Source organism: Fundulus heteroclitus, chromosome 15 (genome assembly GCF_011125445.2).
Source record: "Fundulus heteroclitus isolate FHET01 chromosome 15, MU-UCD_Fhet_4.1, whole genome shotgun sequence".
Classification (NCBI taxonomy): Eukaryota; Metazoa; Chordata; class Actinopteri; order Cyprinodontiformes; family Fundulidae; genus Fundulus; species Fundulus heteroclitus.
This window is the reverse complement of record NC_046375.1, coordinates 1,651,441-1,669,859: the sequence shown is the minus strand read 5'-3', so window position 1 is coordinate 1,669,859 and position 18,419 is coordinate 1,651,441. Positions and strand designations below refer to the sequence as shown.

Genomic DNA, 18,419 nt, shown 5'->3' with positions numbered 1-18,419 from the left:
CACTGTTTAATAAAGCCTAGAATAAAACTTAAATGAAATTATAAGACAGTAAATCTTGTTGAGAGGAAAGATTTTAAAGGACAGTGAGACTTTTGCCAGCCTGAGCGTATTTTCTGTTAAAATAGTCGGACTTTCCTGTTTCTTTGGTTCTGGGTGTTTGGACTTCCTCTTAACTCCTCCTGTCCCTGTGATTCTCTATAGCAACGTATTGGTTGAACATATGAAGCTTTTAAATGCCAAACTCACTGTTAATATACATTTTGCACAAAATTATTCACTAAGTGATTATCAAAAATCAAAATGAAACTCTTTTCCCAGTGTGTCTATGGGATTTGAACAGTTGAAGATGTTACATATAAATATAAACTGACCAATCAAAAGCGTGCAATCCCTGCAGAGATCTTCGCTCTTTTTAGTTGCAATTATAACAATCCTGCATCTGTTCTGCAGCATTTCAGCTCCATCAGTCCCAGGTTTGATTCTTAATGACTTCCCCTCCTCTCTGCCCTCTTCCCATCGGTTAACTGTGGAAAAAAAAAAAGAGCCCATGATGCCAGAAAACAAAAACCTTTACCAGCTGCTATAACCTGACAGCCCATCTTCAGATCTCTGGACTGAGGGATGACTGAACAAGGTGGCTGTTAGTTTTTAAACGAAAATTACGTTTTTCAACCTTTTTCTCAAAAATGAATCATAAATAAGCAACTATTTTTGTATTGCAATCTAATTCTAATCCTGCAGAGGGTTATATTGGGTTTTTCTACCTTTTATTTTAATGACCATCAATCGCCACAGCTTTACTAATATTCCCTTTACGTCCACTGACAGAACCACAATCATACATTTAAGCGAACTTCATCATGTTGAAAGCGGTTTCTCTTTAATAACCATAATTAAAAAGTATTTAAAACATATTTTATAGCCTTCCTGCCCTGATTAGTCATTATTTTTAGGATCAGAGGGGACATCAGACAGTATTTGTTAGAGCGTTTAACCTTTTTCTCCTTATCACACTGCAAAAACAGAACTAAAATAAGTTAAAATATTCCTGAAATTAGTGTATTTGTCCTTTATTTGAGTAGGTAAATAAGATAATCTGCCAATGGAATAAGATTTTTGCACTTAAAATAGGAAGAAGTCATCTCCATCAACTTATTTCAAGTGCATTATATCTAATTATCTTATTTTTGGGGTAAAATTACTCTTTCCATTGGCAGATAATTTTATTTACCTGCTCAAATCAAGGACAAATACACTAATTTCAAGAAAATTTTACTTATTTTTAGTTCTGTTTTTGCAGTGCATAATGTCATGTCCAGCTGCATAATAGAACGTGGTTGAAAGATCTGAAGGATTAAACAGAACCTTCTCCTGGTAGACCTTCAGACGAGGCTGGATTCGGCTATGGGGTATTTTGCTGACCAATTATCCGACTCGACAAAAGATCCTCGCACCGGGTACGGAGGGGTCGTCCTCTGGCAGAGGGAAAAACTGAAAAATAAGGCAGGAGCTAAATTGAAACACTGAAGAAGCTAATTTCTTCTGGGCAGAACCCATATCTCATCACCGCTGGTGAGAATCGGGACGTCGACAGACAATTATAGAGGTTCCAGTTGGAGGGATGGATCAGTCGGGTTTTTATTTCCTTTAAAAACCTCCCTGCGTCCTTTCTGCTTCCTCTGACTCCATCCTTAAACCGCTCACCGGGAAGTGGCTAATTCTGAGTAGTTTAGTAGTAAAGTCTGGTCAGTCTGAGGACTGGTAGGAAAAAGATTGGATCAAGCTCTGTTTTGGGTCACCGTCTGATTTCAAAAAAGAGTGGAGCAAAGACTCAATAAAGACAGTTCAGGATTTATTTTTTAACATCTCCCATCACCTCACACTGCAAAAACGGATGAAAAATAAGTAAAATGTTCTTAAAGTTAGTGTATTTATCGTTGATTTGAGTAGGTAAATAAGACAGCTTTTCAGTACTCTGCCTCCACAGCATGGAACAATCTTTAGAAAGACTGGAAGTTGAAGGATTTGACATTTTAAACGATTGCTCAAAAGTTTGGAAATGAGATCTATGGTTTGTAACTGTTTTATGAAATTGTAATTTAGATAGATGTTATTGTGAACTGTAATGTATTTTGTAATGTAATTTTTTGCCGCTATCTTGGCCAGGACTCCCTTGAAAAAGAGATTGTTAATCTCAATGGGACTTTTCCTGGTTAAATAAAGGAATAATAATAATTATCTGCCAATGGAATGAGTATTTTGACCCCTAAAATAAGATATTTAGACAACCTGCACTTGAAATAAGATTATGGAGACGAGTTGTTACTATTTTAAGTGGAAAAAATCTCATTCCATTGGTTAATCATCTTATTTACCTGCTCAAATCAGGGACAAATACCCTAATTTTAAGAACATTTTACGTATTTCTAGCTCCGTTTTTGCAGCGCAAAGCCTTCTGTAATCTACACAACTCATCTGTTGGTTTAGAATCAGAATCAGAATCAGAAATACTTTAATAATCCCAGAGGAAAATTGATGTTTCAGTAGCTGGTGTAAAAGATGAAGCTGAAACGGGACCCAGGAACCCAAACGGCGTAGCAGCGGTGGATCTGCCACCAACATGCGGAGCTAAATTTGGACTCCTCTGATTATATTTGGATGACGCTCGTTTCTGGTGTCTGTCTCCGATGGAAATAAACCAAATGAAAGCGCCGGAAAACAGACAAATCACTGCCTCTCTCCCACTCCCTCTCCCCGCTGATGTCAGGAGCTCATTGATTCGGAAATGTGAGAGTCATCTTTGGGTAAAAAGCAAAAAAAAAACGGGAGTTGCTCGTTAAAACGGCTCCGCCCACGTTTTAGGCGCCCAGAGGTTTTCGCTTGTTTCCCAGCCGGCCTCCTGTTGCTCCATCATCCGTGGTTAATTCGCCGTGGTGTCCGCCCCGCTCACAGGCCTCTCCTCCTGTTACGTAACTCCTCGTCTGGATTCTGGTCACGGAGATAAAAATAAACTGATAAATAAAGAAAGAGGAAGCAGCGAGAGATAAGATGTGCGCCCCTCGGGGAGAGTCGGCCTAGTCGGAGTGAGAGGCAGACAGACATCCTCACCTCCCCTCCATTATCCCTTCTCTCCCTCCGCTCGCTTTCATCATCAGCCTGCTTCTTCTCCTCGTTTCACCATCGTCGTCCTCTGTTCCCATTTTCCAGCATCCGAACGCGTCTCTCCATCTTCATCAGTTTTCAGCATAATTCATTTGGTGTAATAAATGATTTAAAACGTCACCGCTCACGTCTTAACCACGTTTACTCTTAATTTGGTGCAGTTTTTTTTTTTTTTTTTTCATTTTCCGTTCCTGGTATTCTCTCCGTCTTAATTACAGTCCTCGTTTGTTTGCGTGCAGTTTTGTTTTCTGAATTAATCCGGCGCTCTCCAATCTCACTCCCGCTTCCTCCGCAGAGCAATCAATTATGTTTTTGCCTCTCCTCGGAGAGACGTTCGCCGTCTGCGTGTCCTGATTAAGCCTTCAGGCAAAACATTGGCCATTTACAGATTAAAATGAAATCTGTTTTTTTTTTTTTTTTTTCCTGAGCCACTGCGAGCGTCACTGTGATTTAGAGCTGGACTTCCATGAAAAGGAAGATTTTTTTTCCCCTTCCTGCTTCGCCTGATGTGCCGTAAAATGATGCAACTCGACAGGATTTGTTTGATTCTTTTAATAAAATCCAGCCTTTGACGTGCCGAAGGCTTTTCCTTTGTACATTTGTTTTGTTTTATTATTACGTCTTATTTTAGTTCATTGAAGAATAAAAAAAAAGACCTATTTGGGGGATGGTGACCTGCACAAATATTAACACAAACTGATGTTAATCGTCCATCCAACGTCTTCTGCTTACCTTAGATTGGGTCGCGGGGGCAACAGGTCCAGGATTTTGCAGAAATACAAAATCATATTTAGCTAAATGGTTATCATTTATTTATCATAATTAAACTTGATTGCATGCAGAGCTGCTTTTACACGTCAATGCCTCTTCTAAACATGTCTGTAGGATTTGAACAGTTAAAGAGGTTATAATAAAGGAGAAAAACCCAGGGGTTTTCTCAGCATAGATGAAAGCTAAATAAGACTATTTGCACTTAAAATAAGAACAATTCATCTTATTTCAAGCGCAGGATTCCTAAATATCTTATTTTAGGGGTCAAAATACTCATTGCATTGGCCAATAGTCTTATTTAGCTGCTCAAATCAAGGACAAATACACAAATTTCAAGAAAATTTTTCTTACTTTTAGTTCCCCTTTTGCAGTGCACAAGTCCTTTGGTACACTGCAAAAACGGATCTAAAAATAAGTAAAATGTTCTTAAAGTTAGTGTATTTATCCTTGATTTGAGCAGGTAAATAAGATTATCTGCCAATGGAATGAGTATTTTGACCCCTAAAATAAGATATTTAGACATCCTGCACTTGAAATAAGGTGATGAAGATGAATTGTTCCTATTTTAAGTGCAAACATCTTATTCCATTGGCAAATCATCTTATTTACCTGCTCAAATCAAGGACAAATACATTAATTTTAAAGAATATTTTACTTATTTCTAGGTCCGTTTTTGCAGTGTAGTTTCACTGTCTAGTTTTGACACTTTGAGCAAATGTTTAGCATTTCATTTAACAGGAAACAGATATTTAATGATGAATTATTCCCCTATTTTTTTGCTAAATAAAATAAATACTTGTGATCATAACTGTGTGTATTTCTATTAAGTCTGAACGGAAGCTGTGTTCTGATGGTAATTTCTTTCCAAACCGGGTCGATTTTAACCAACCAGAGTTCTGCGTCTGAGGCTGTGAGCTACTCGCTGATCCGTGCCTGCCGCGGTTCTCGGATCGGCTGCATCGATCCTCTGAGACGCTCAGCTCTGCGCTCCTCTGTCTCCTCAGGGCCCACGAGCAGGAGCTGACGAAGAGGCACGAGAGGGAGCTGACCGAGCTGAGCGCGGCCCACAGCAGGGAGACCCAGAACATGCTGTCGGACTTCAACAAAGCCCAGGAGCTGCTCAAAGACAAGATCTCCGCCCTTCAGATTCTGTACGTATTGACGGCTGTTTGACAGTCCATGCCTGTGGGATGCTGCAGGTCTGGGAGCAGAAAGCAGCTTTTTATCGCCGTTTACTTACAGACCTTAAGCTGCTTCAAGGAAAGATGCGGAGAAACTGTTCAGTAATTTTCAGCTCGAGTTTAAAGCGTCTTTTCTCACTCTGAGGTGTCCCTGGTTGTCATGAAAGCTGCTGTTGCTCTGGTTTAAAAAAGAGAAAAGATGGTAGAAAATGATGGTGAATAAAACTTAAGCTTCCAGATTTCCTCAATGGTCTGGATGAGTCTGGAAAAGTGTTTGTTGAATATTCCCTCCATCCATCTATCTATCTCGTCATCTTTCTATTCTTCTGTCCAGCTTTTCTTCATTCCAGTCTGTAGTTTTTGCAAATTTACATATTTAAAACCTGACCTCTTTTGAAATGCATCATAAATTAACTTTTATATTTTTACTTACTCTAGAACAGGGGTGTCAAACATACGGCCCGCGGGCCGGATCCGGCCCGCCGAACAATTTAGTCCGGCCCTGTGGCTAAATACATTATCATTATATAAAAAAAAAAAATGAGAGGCAATAAGATGCCACAAAGAGCTCATCAGATTTGACTTTCATAAGTGGACAAGATAAAAGGAAGAGAATGATAAAACAATTATTGAAAAAAACATGTACTTCATTTAATTGAAAATATGCAGTTCCTATATTGTCTACAAGGGGCGCTGTGTTTTAATTAACAGATTAAGCTTCAGGTGTGGAAAAATTCAAATCATTTCTTAATTTTTATCTGTTTAATGTATTTTATCATGCAGGACAGTGTTTTTAAGTTCCAAAAAATGTGAATAAATGTTTTTTAACATTGTACAATCACTGTGATCAGTTCTTATGCATAATGCACAAGTAAATGTTTAACTGAGTAAAAGTATTGTTGAAATTGCACATACTTTTCTTAAAAACGCTGAGGATTATTCATAATATATTGTGTAAAAGTGAAATTAACTTAATATAAAAATCAACAAGTCCACTTTTATTAGTTCTATTTAATCTTGCAATGAGTTAACTCGTGTGGCCCTCTTGAGATCAGATTAAGCTGTATGCGGCCCCTAAACCAAAATGAGTTTGACACCCCTGCTCTAGAAGTTTCTACTGTGGTAAATATTTTGGCGCAGACCAGTTGGAATGAACGTCCACAGCTGAATGTCAAGCAGGGATGGAAACTAATGTGCAGATTTACATCAAATGTAAATCTTAGAGATTTTGTTGTAAAGTTTATATATATATATATATATATATATATATATATATATATATATATATATATATATATTCTTGATTATGCAAACGCTTACGGATACGCATTGGTTCCAGTAAGGAGACGTGTGTGAAGGTGAGGTCAGTCATTAGCCGAAGCCGGTTTTCTGCAGAAGATAAAAAGCTACAGGAGTGAAAACGATGGATGCTGAAAGACAAAAGGAGAGGAAGTGGAAGGTTGTCTGTTGCTGGTGGGAGGCGGCGATGTCAAAGCGTGAGGCGAACAGACCGAACCAAATTCATAAAGAGAGTCAGAGTGAAAGTCAGAGGGAAGATGGATGAAAACGGCAGAGTGAAATACAGAGAAGTCACAGAAACACAATGTGGTGTGCTCACAGGCAATCAACCTCCTCATCCCAGCTGACCTCCTTTTCAGTCTTTTTCTAGTGACAGCACAGCGCCACCTGCTGGTGTCCTGAAAAACCGGATTGTCTGCAATATATCGCCCTCCTAAAGAAAATATCCCATCTCACAGATTTACTCTTAAATTTTCTTGTTGTTTTCCCAGCTGTTTAATTTCTTCCTAATTTATTCTGATTTAGGGTTAAAGGCTCCAACTTTTCTTGAACGAAAGTATTTACAACATAGAAAAACTTACTAACAGAAACAGCTTGTTTTAATGATCTGCTGTTTTTATTCTTGATCTTTCTGACTTTAATTTAACTCTTAAAGATGCTTTTCTGTGTTTGTTTGCTTGTTTGGTTTTACTAATGTATTTAAGCACAGCAAAGATCTATCTTAATGGATTTAGTCCCTTCCTATCTGATCACTGTAATGACTTCAGCTCCTCCTTCTCTCCTCATTTCTCCTGACAAACGACCACTGAAGCTGCTGCACTGATCAGATTTCATGCATATTGGGATATTTTATCTTTCCTCTGGGTCCATTAAATGGATCCTGTGGGAGTTTGGCAAAATACCTGCAGGCTTCACTTTAGGTTGACCGTTAATCAACCCAAAAACACACTTTTAAGCATTTCTAGATAATCAAAGTTTGTCTGTTAAAAGACTGGTCTACATTTCCTAAATGCTGGAATCCAAGAATTGTTTGTATTTTTTATATTTTCAAGCTTCAAAATGATAAAAAATGTAAGGCAAAAGTGAGCCTGAGGCAACAGTTTGCAAGCCAAGCATCACTGCTTGTAAACATCTTGAAGCATCTGAGAATTAAGTTTCTTTATGCTCTTTGTTTAAGAAAACGGTTCTCCAGCCTTGGATCATCCTAAATGCACGTCTTTAATCTTCTCCACACAGATCTTGAGGATCTCTTGAAGATGTCCAGTTTTTTACAGAAGTCTTGCAGTTTTCTCCTGATTAATGAAAGCATCTTGAAAATGGTCTCTCGCGTCAAAACGGGTCCTCTTCTGAAGTCTTTTTTATCTTGTTAATTATTATTTTATGAAACATTGAGTACTTGGAAATTCAGCCACAACACAGGAGAAGCATTTAAAGAGAATAGGCGTACTGAACAGAGGTCTGGTCCAGGAACATCACTCGTAGCTCTGCAGAGAGAAAACAAAGGTTAGTAATCACATAATGGGAAGAGAGGGAACCAGTAAGGTCCATTAACCTGCTGATGATGAAAGCCACGGTAGAGTCAAAGAACTCACAAAACACCTAATCAGGAAAACAAAACAAAATTTTCCAATTTCAGCAAATAAAGGCCTCAATCTTCATTAGCGCAGACCAACATCTGCATGGAGTACCATGAGATTAAATCACAACAGAAACGTCTCCCCCCAGATGTAGCACTTCTTCATCTATACTCAAATTAACACTTAAGTTCTAAAATTTGACTTGTTCACAAAACAAAAAAAGAACCACAAAGTAAAATGCCAGGTTTGTAATTTAACACCATTATTTATTCTCCTTCATTAATATCTGCTGCATTCAGTTTCTTTACTAATTCCTTTTCAAATGTTGTCAGTTCCCCTTTCATAAATCATGTAACCTTTTCTAGAGGTAGAGATTAGAGAATTTGTTTCACCCAATGTATCCAGTTGTGCATGTTGGTCTTTTTCCAAAATATATAGCAATTATTTTTTTCAGCTTGCAGGAGAACCATAGACAAAATTGCTTATTTGTTATTTCGTTTGTACTGTATTAGTATTAGTTTTAGTTTATTAGTATTAGTTTATACTGTATGAACCTAAATTAGTTATTAGTTGATTTTGAATGAATTCTGGTACAGGCTGGTTCTCAGTCCTCTTATGACATGTTTGCTGTTAGATCCTCGTTCCACACATTAAGTTTTCAGGCGAGTTAGACAGTGACTGATGTTGCACCTTAACTTTGACTATTTCAGGAAACTGTTTCCTCAAATTTAGCTATTTCAGGTTTGGTTAGAGTATTATTCTGACTGGTTTTAAAGAAGCTTTTAAGCTTAAGGATAGTTTTTTTTATCTTTATCGTGTTTTCATATAATTTCCACCAAATACATCTAATGTCATCTTTAATCCTTTTGATTACAGATAATGACACAAATAATTTTCAGAGAAAATTTGAATATTACAGAAATCCAATTGAAAATATTTTGATACAAAAATGTGGGCTGGCTGAAAAGTGTGTCCATGTACTGTTACATGAATTACGGGATTTTTTTGGCATAGTATGGAGGCGATCAGCCTGTCAATCTGCAGAGGTGGTATGGAAGCCCAGGCTCCTTTAAAAGTGTCTTGTGTCTCCCATCTTCCTCTTGACAATACTCCATAAAGTCATGTAATCTTATAAAAAGTTAACCTATTTTCGGTCAAATACTGCATGCATACAGCAAAAGTTAAGTTATTACAACACAAGACCAGAAAGTTAAAAAGATAAAACACATCTTTCCTCTATAAATGATTCATTGGTTACAGTACCTTTAGGCTTTCAGCAGGTTCCAACACCTCAAATTAAATGTCACCTCGTTAAACGGCACACTTTCACAAAAAAGTGAACAACTTTCAGAAACCCCTCTTCAGCACCTTTCTTGGCTTCTTTGCTGAGTCGTTTTTGGGCAGGATTCCTTATCAGCGGACCCTTGCAGTGGGATTTCAGCCTGCAGGACGTGTTGAAGAATAGCAGGTTGATGGTCTGCATATATACCAAAGCTGAGACTAGAAAAAGTAGTAAATCCCACAGATTAAGCAGACTTCCTGCCCTTTTGTGACCGAGGCTCCCACTGGCTCCTCGGGCTCAGGAAGGTTTGCTTACATTATATCATTCATGTGCAAAATTGCTCCAGATTTGGCCTCAGTTTCATTTTGCCCATAGCAAATTCAGATGAAGTTCAAGCTGCTAGTAAAAACACATAAGCCTGAGTTCACTAAGATGTGCTTTCAGCAGTTTTCTCCCCATCACTCTTTGCTCTATCTCTGCACTCTATTCACACAGCAGATAGCTCTAATTACCTGCTGGTGTACACATCCCCGTCAAGTACTGCAGAGGTGAGCAATGTGTACTCTTTTCCTATCAAGCAAAAAAAAGTCATCCTTCCTTTTGAATCTAAGTATGACAGAGACTCCCAGGTTCTGACAATATTGAGGAAAAACAGCCTCTGTGTCAGAGAAGTGACATTCACACAGTGACCCGCAACAACATGATTTTAGAAACACTTCAGGCAATTTAGCTGCAGAACACAGTCATCCCTTCTGTGACTCTCCAGTCCTGTTTTTCTCTAGACATAAAGATTGGACATACTGTAGCAATGACTCCATTATATTACTCAATCTCTTGCCACTCTATGCAGATTTCTGTCTGCGCCGATGAAGATTGAGGCCCTTATTTGGTGAAATTGGAAAAGTTTAGTTGCATTTTTACTGTAGGTCTGGACCAAAACATTTTCTCTGAAAACGAGTTCTAGCATGGAATATTTCCGTTGTTGTGTAGACAAAAACAGAATCCGCCTGTATAGGGAAGCCCTAGCATATGTTGTAGAGCGACTGAGTGGTGGTGCCTTTTTAAGCAGGGAGTGTTTGTATGTATGTTTAAAAGAACATTCTGCTTACTAGTGAAATGGCAGGGTCATAACACCATTTTATTGCTTTTACTAGTCGTTTACACAGAAATCACAATTAAAATATAGTCTAGATGTGTTATCAGAAATGGAAAAACAGTCCCGTTTTTAAAGGAGGGTTGTGTTCTGCAAAGGCTCACCTCAGAATGCTGAATGCTTGAAGTTGTGTTAAGTTGGACCCGTTTCGGATTATTTCAACTAAGGAGATTCTAGTCTAACCTCATTTGTCAATCTGTCTATCTCCACAGTAAACAAAAAGGGGCTCAGAGCTGCATCCTTGATGCAGTTCCACTTCCCACTTGTCACACCTACAGCACACCTCGCCGCTGTCTTACTGCTCTCATACATGTCCTGCACCCCTCTAAAATACTCTGCTACTCCAGACTTCCTCATACAAACCAAAGCTCCTTTTTCAGCACCCTGCTTTCCCCAGGTCTGCAAAAACACAATGCAGCTCCCTCCCCATCAACATCCTCAGAGTAAATATAGCATCTGTGGTAAATTTTCTTGGCATGACCCAACACTGCTGCTGCTGCTGCTGCTGCTATGGCTGTAATTTACATAATTATGGGCATATTCTTCTGGAAGTGCAAACATAAAACCCGATTTAAATGGTGAAACTGCTTCAGGTCAGAGTAACACTGATGGTTTGCAGCATAATTTCAGGAGCAGGTTTTTAGTGAGGCCTGAGATAAAAATAAAAGATAATTAAATTTGTGGGCTTGCTGATATACTGTATACACAGAACATCACATTTTATAACAAATAAAGGGAAATCCAGGACGACCCACAGGTCTAAGTGGAAAGTGTCTGTTTTGGAGAACCGCTCCATGTGAAAAAACAACAGAAGAAGAAAATTTGTGTTTCATCTGATGGGTCAAAATTAATCTCTGATCAATCCTGGGCCATATAGGTCCTTTAAATGATAAAAAATAGGTTTTAATGTAGGTGATATTTGGTTCATTATGCTGAAACCTCTTCACAGACAATATCTCACCTTTATTGGTGTTGTTGATATTGTTGCTTCATGTCTTTTGAACGTGTTAAAGCCGACGTGTTTGCTTCTTTTTTCCAGCGTCAAAACGCACCGAAATGTTAACACTCTAAATTACCTGTGAAAGTCTGGGAATTTCTAGCACGCTACTGAATAAAAACAGGAACATTTTGGTGTCTTTTCAGACAATCGTCTGCCTTCATTGTACATTTGTTGTTGGGTTTTTTTTTTGTATATATTTTAACTTTTTATTTATTTCTCTTGATTTTAGGCGTATCGTATTTATATCTATTTAATATCTTTCCTAATTAATATTAGTCCTTTTGAATTTTTTTATCCTAACCTGGACGTCTGTTTCATTTATGTTGTGGGTTTGCTTGCTCAGCACTTTTATAACAATAATAATCTTTATTTCGTCATTGGAACATGCATCCAGTGAAATGTGTCCTCTGGATTTAACCCATAACTCAGGCTAAGTGGGGATTCGAACCAGGGATTTGTGCCCTGGTCTAACCACTAGACCACTACTTATGTTTGTAAGAAAACTGCATTAAACTGAAATGAAATACGATTATCCCACTGAATTAATTCTTAAAGACTTTAATTGATCCGTAAACATAAAATGTGCGTTTTATGTCTAGTAACTGAGCAGCGAGCCAATATCCTAACAGCTGTCATCTTTTAAATGCAGAAATAAAGCGTTGTTGTCATCCTTTATTGCATATTTGTAGCTGATGCACCAGAGTTATTAAATCTGACTGGTTGCAAGTGGGCTAGTTTGGGCGCGGCATCGATCCGAGAACCAGAGTTTGGACGTTTACAGCAAGCAGAGGGAGATTTGTTCTGGTTCTGAGCATCAAGGGCTGCTGGTCTGCATCAGCGGTTGAAATGGGTCGACAAACACGATAAAACGGAGATCCAGTCGAGCTCATAAGGAGTTTTGGGTTAAATGGAGCAGCAGATCAGTGTGTGTCTGGATCATTGGACTCCAGCGGAGTTCATCAGGACAGAAAAGCCTTCTTACTGCTCAGCATTTTCACGCTGTGGCATAAATGTCACAACCGTGCTTTTCGCTTTGTGGCTCATGTTGGATGCGATGCACTGTTGAAGTTTCTCTGACAGTTATGTTTAATGCTGCGAACCGGGTCAATCAAACCCCAGCGGTGGCTATGCTGGAATTACTCCTGTGCTGCAGATAAAGTAAGACAGATAAAGCCACCTTTTTTCCATGTTTACCGGAAGGTACATCTGGATGTTTGTTTGAAGAGGAAATGTCTCGCCTAATGTCAGCTTTTATCAAAGTGCTGCATCCAAAATGTCACCAAGCCGTATATGACGGATTTAATGTAATAGAAGACTTCTACAGAAATTCCGTTCCAACGTTATGTTGATTATGACCTGTAGAGTAATCGCCTAAAGGTGCTTTTGATGTGAAAATGCTGCCTTTTGATGTTTTTTTGTGATGAGGAGAGGAGAGAGATGGGAGAGAAAGAAATACCAGTTTTATTCATCAAAGGCTCTGGAAAGAGAAAGAAAATAACTCGTAGCATTACTTATTAGTTATTAGTGTTTTTATTTGTTTTGTTCTCTTGCAGTTTGGAAGGAACAGAGGAGAAGTTCAGAAACAGAGAGAGTCGACCTGAAGACCTGCAGGTCATCGCTGAGCTGAAGGAGATGGTCACAGAGAGAGAATCTCTGGTCAAAAAGCTGGTGGTAAGAAACCGATGAGCAGGTTAACGAAATGAAAACCGTCTCATATTTATTATTATTATTATTATTATTATTATTATTATTATTATCATTATTATTATTATTATGTTTATTCTTATTATTCTTATTATTATTATTATTATTATTGTTATTGTTATTATTATTATGAGCTCACTGTTTGGTTTCCAGGTTTATCGTTCAAACTTTACGGATTTATAGGTTTGATCAGTAAAGCTGGAAACTGATCAATGAACTTCAGATTTGCAATGTTTGCAAACCTGAAGTCCTGCTTACTGGAAGATGTACAGAGTGTCTCCGTTTTCTTGATATTTGTTTGAGCTCGATTAAAGCATAAGAATAAATCATTCTTCTTTAACATTGGGCCGGTACAAAGCGCTGCAAAACGTTTGTTCGCCTGATTCGCTGAAGACTAATAGAAAAAGAGTATATATATATATATATATATATATATATATATATATATATATATATATATATATATATATATATATATATATAGCTCAAAAAAATAAAGGGAACACTACAATAACAACATCCTAGATCAGAATGAATGAAACATTCTTATTAAATACTTTCTTCTTTACATTTTTGAAAGTGCTGACAACAAAATCACACAAAAATGATCAATAGAAATCAAATCTATTAACCCATGGAGGTCTGGATTTGGAGCCACACTCAAAATTAAAGTGTAAAAACAGACTACAGGATCCAGCTTTGACGTGATGTCCTTAAAACGAGTCAAAATGAGGCTCAGTAGCGTGTGTGGCCTCCATGTGTCTGTATGCATAACCCCCACCTGTGGACATGGGGCCTTCATACCTCCCTCCCTTTGTTTATTTAAGCAGTGTATATTCAAATGGTGCAAATCAAAATCAAACTGGACGAAAAAGAAACATTCAAATACCAAAATACCTGTTAAGATCTCTTGGAACAGATTTTGAAAGTTAGTTTTTCTTTATAAAAGGAACATTTTTACCATTTTTGAACAATACTGAAAGTATGCCAAAGTTTGGTGGCAAAATATGCAAATGTTACTATTTTACATTCTCCATGTTTCCTCTCTACGTCGTATGCTATAAATGCCGATCCGCCTTAATAATCCACAGAAACTCTTACAGTTTAAGTTTCATAACGGACTCCCAGAGATGTTAAAGTGTCATCTCTACAAAGCTGCTTAAATGTTTCCTTATTGGCTTTATTAAAAATTATCTGTTCTTTGAGATCTTAGCAACTAGGAGAACAAAACGGCTGCTGATGATCCAAGGTTAGGTTTTTAACACTAATTCTTGTCATGAATTACAAGTTAAATGTGGCTTCTGTACCGGAGCTTTTTTTAATGTATTGTGGCTTAAATCTGCTATGGTTCTTTCTGCTGTGTCCCTGCACCTTATTTACAAAGCAAATGGCTCTAATTATTTAACGATGCAAAAACACTATCAAGTCCAGCAGATCAGACAAATATTTTACTCCTTTTGTTTTAAAGTTAAAGGATTAAAGTATACATTTATTTTTTGTGAAGTAATATTTGCTAACCTTCGACAGAAGGAAAAAGAAACTCTTGTCCTTTCTTGGTAATCATTAGATCTGGTTATTTTGTCTTAATAAAAGGAAAGATTACCTGCAGGTTGTACGTTATCTTAACACATGGAAGGTCCGGTCCGTGCTCACTTCCATTTTACAAACTGTGGGAGCAATTTGTTTTTAAAATATAACAGAAATGTCTGGCACTCGTCACCAGAAAAAGGAATAAATTATACATTTTGTAAAATTGCATACAACACATTGTTTAACTTGTATTTCTGAATCAACACCTGCTTCCAGGAAACAGTAAATAATTCACAGTCTGCATGTTAAACACACCGCTGCTACTTACATAAATGTCTCATATTTATGTGGTGATTGTCTTTTAAATACGTGTATATTACCTCATTTAAGTGGACCAAACAGCTTTGGATTGAGACACGATTATTTTAGGAGCAGATCTTTCTTTTATGAGACATTGTGGATTAAATTAACCTTCAAAAACCTTTTAATTTGGGCAAAATGCCTGTGTGTGTTTTTCTAAAGCAACTTTGGTTGCGTGGTTTCTGACCTGAGCCCTAATGATGGTTCAGAGGGCGTCACATTTATTTCTGCCTGAAAGTCCCGCAAAGCCTGAAGTTCACTTTTTTAAGCAGTTTACACACAGCAATTTCAACTTTTTCCAGTAGTTACAAAAGTAATCAAATCACAAAGAGATTAAAGTTTCAAAAACAGGAAACTCTGCTAAATTCTATAACTTATGGCGCCCTTTCATGACACTCTTTCATTCTCTTCAGTCCCCTCTCCTAGATTAGGTGATGCACCCTAACCCACACCCACCCTGAATTTTAATTTTGTTTATTTACTTATTTTTATGCTATTTATTTATTTTACTTTATATTATTTCTTTCCACCCCCCCCCCCCTTTTTTTGTTTCTTTATTAAGTTTTGTACACATTGTATCCTGTTCAGTTTTGTAACGAAGGAAAAAAACCCACAGGAGCTAAGTTAAATTGTATGCCTTTTACTATTTTACTATTCATATATATGTATGTTCGATATGGCATTCCGTGTCAATTACAGTTTAAATTATGTTTGTAATCTCTCTCTTCCTCCTAATAAAAATATTAACACAAAAAAGAAAAAACAGGAAAGCGAAGTGCAGGTGGAATAAAAATGTAAGGTTTGTTACTAACTAGATGTCCTCGTTCCTCACAACTCTGTTCATTATTTACAGTCTGCGGTGCTGCTGCACACTTTTGTATCCGTTGCATTGTGCCGAAGCTCCAGAATGTGCAAAAGGTGAAAAGTTTAGACTGAAAGCGGCCGTTTGACGAGTCTGCAGATTTTTTTTACGAATGCAGGAAAAACTGCCGAGCCAAGTTTGAGTCTTACTTCTAAAACTCTGCCTTACACCAGTCGCTAATGTCTGCTCAGCCTCCTATGAGTCCTCTGCAGCGCAGTCGTCTGTCAGCTAACGGTCGTCTCTCTCTTCCAGGACGATAAGAAGTTCTACCAGCTGGAACTCGTCAACAGGGAGACCAACTTCAACAAAGTGTTCAACGCCAGTCCTAACGTAGGAGTCATCAACCCACTCATCAAGGTAGGCCCTGTCATCCTGTAAAACCGAACCAATTAGCCTGTCAGTCTCTGCCTGCAAACTAAAGAGGATTTATGTGCAGGTCAGGGAGCACATTCAGTGCCAGGGGGGGGGGGTTTATATTCAGCTTTCTTTTGCAATTCTCTGTTGCTTGACTTTTTCCACGTTTTTTTTTTTAATTATTATTCACATCACAGCCACAAATTTCAGTGCTTTTATTTTAAAAACGCTGTGGCATGCATTTGGATTCAGCATTTTTACTTTGCTGCATCTGTGTGGCCCTTTCGGAAGCAGTCAGGGTTGATCGTGAGCTTGATGGAGGTTAAAACGGGGCAACACATGTTGGCGGCTGCAGAAAAAAATTGAGACTGGAGTGGAGGTTCACCTTCCAGCAGGACAAAGACCCTAAAGATGCTGCAATGAAATGGGTTAGATCAATACACTAGGCCATGTGTTTTGATCCAAACACATGGCTTAGTGGTTTGGATCAAAACAGCATGCAGACTGCCACTGTTGGTCCCTGAGCAAGACCTTTAACCCCAGATTGCTCCCCAGGTGCTGTGATAGCTGCCTAAGCAATGGGTTAAATGAAGAAGCCAAATTTAATTGTAATGTACTATTGCAATGACAAATAAAGACTTCTTCTTCTTAAAATGGCCCAGTTAAAGTTCAGACCTGAATCCAATCGATCTTCTACTCGAGCTGATTAACTTCAAGCTACGTACTTTGCAAAGAAGAGTGGAAAAAAATGTTTCAGGGTTTACAAAGCCAGCAGATACCGATCCCAAAGGACCTGCAGCAGTAAACGCAACAAGATGTAGTTCTAGTATTGAATCAGGGGGGCTGAATAGAAATACACTTTACACCTTTTCGATTTTTTTCTCAAGAAAATTTACAACATGTTTATGAAAATGACATCAAAACCTTTTTTGTTATAGTAACTAAAGTTTTCATGATGAGCACATGCAGCAAAATCAGTTTTTACCTTTTTGTTTTTGCTACGTGAGGCAATTGTCCTCTACCTTTCAATAGACGTGTGACAAAAAAACGTCAAAAACATGTCAGAAAACAATATTTCTTCCATTTTGAATTATTTATTTTCATTTTCTTGTTGTCAAGAGAGAAAATCAAGAGAGCGTACATGGTTAGGTATGGCAAAATGTTCAACAATGGTTCTGTCTAGCACAAGCGATGCAGCTACACACAGAAGCAATGTGTCAGGAGTGCTTTCTATGGAAGTAAATGCAAATAGAGTAAACATGGTTATGGAGGCAACTGCTCCGTCAGCTGAACACAGAACCCCTGGACAAGGAGTACCGTCTGTGGTAGTGGTGTCCAAAGTCAGTTCTCAAGGGCCAGTGTCCTGAATGTTTACCATGTTCCCCTGCTTCAGGCCAGAATCCAGTGAATGGGTCGTTAAGTTAAATCAGCTGCGTTAGAACAGGAGCACTTTTTAAACGGCCGCGACACTGAGCTTTCAAGACTGGAGTCGGACACCCATGTTTTTTGAGGAAAAAACAAAGAGAATACAGAGAGATAATGGCAGACACACAACTAAGCACAGCAGCATGAGCCAGGAGTACTTTCTATGGAAAGCAAAAATAAGACAAAGATACAGCTAGACATAAAAGAACTGAGACAAGTATACTTTCTATTGACATTAAAAACAGAGTACTCTTGTTTGATGGTTGCAATTGATCTATTAGGGGTGTTGTTAAATAAATAAACAGCTAAACATAAAAGAACTGAGCCAGGTATACTTTCTATTGACATTAAAAACAGAGTACACATGTTTGATGGTTGCAATTGTTCCATTAGGGGTGTTGTTAAAGAAAGATGCAGCTAAACATAAAATAATTGAGCCAGGTATACTTTCTATTGACCTTAAAAAACAGAGTACTAGTGTTTAATGGTTGCAACTGATCCATTAGGGGTGTTGTTAAAGAAAGATACAGCTAAACATAAAAGAATTGAGCCAGGTATACTTTCTATTGACATTAAAAACAGAGTACTCGTGTTTGATGGTTGAAATTGATCCATTAGGGGTGTTGTTAAAGAAAGATACAGCTAAACATAAAATAACTGAGCCAGGTATACTTTCTATTGACATTAAAAACAGAGTACTCGTGTTTGATGGTTGCAATTGATCTATTAGGGGTGTTGTTAAAGAAAGAAACAGCTAAA

The 18,419-nt window shown here is 37.9% G+C and overlaps 1 protein-coding gene across 2 annotated transcripts in view; it reads left to right on the top strand.

The window, feature by feature from the left end:
* The window catches only part of fam184a (family with sequence similarity 184 member A), a 210,500-nt gene that overhangs the window by 179,649 nt on the left and 12,432 nt on the right, over positions 1 to 18,419 (top strand). For both annotated transcript variants that reach the window (XM_036147195.1, XM_036147196.1), the window contains exons 18-20: positions 4,938 to 5,084; positions 12,979 to 13,096; positions 16,134 to 16,238. In XM_036147195.1, coding sequence (XP_036003088.1) covers positions 4,938 to 5,084; positions 12,979 to 13,096; positions 16,134 to 16,238 — 370 coding nt within the window. The remainder of the gene's footprint in view (positions 1 to 4,937; positions 5,085 to 12,978; positions 13,097 to 16,133; positions 16,239 to 18,419) is intronic.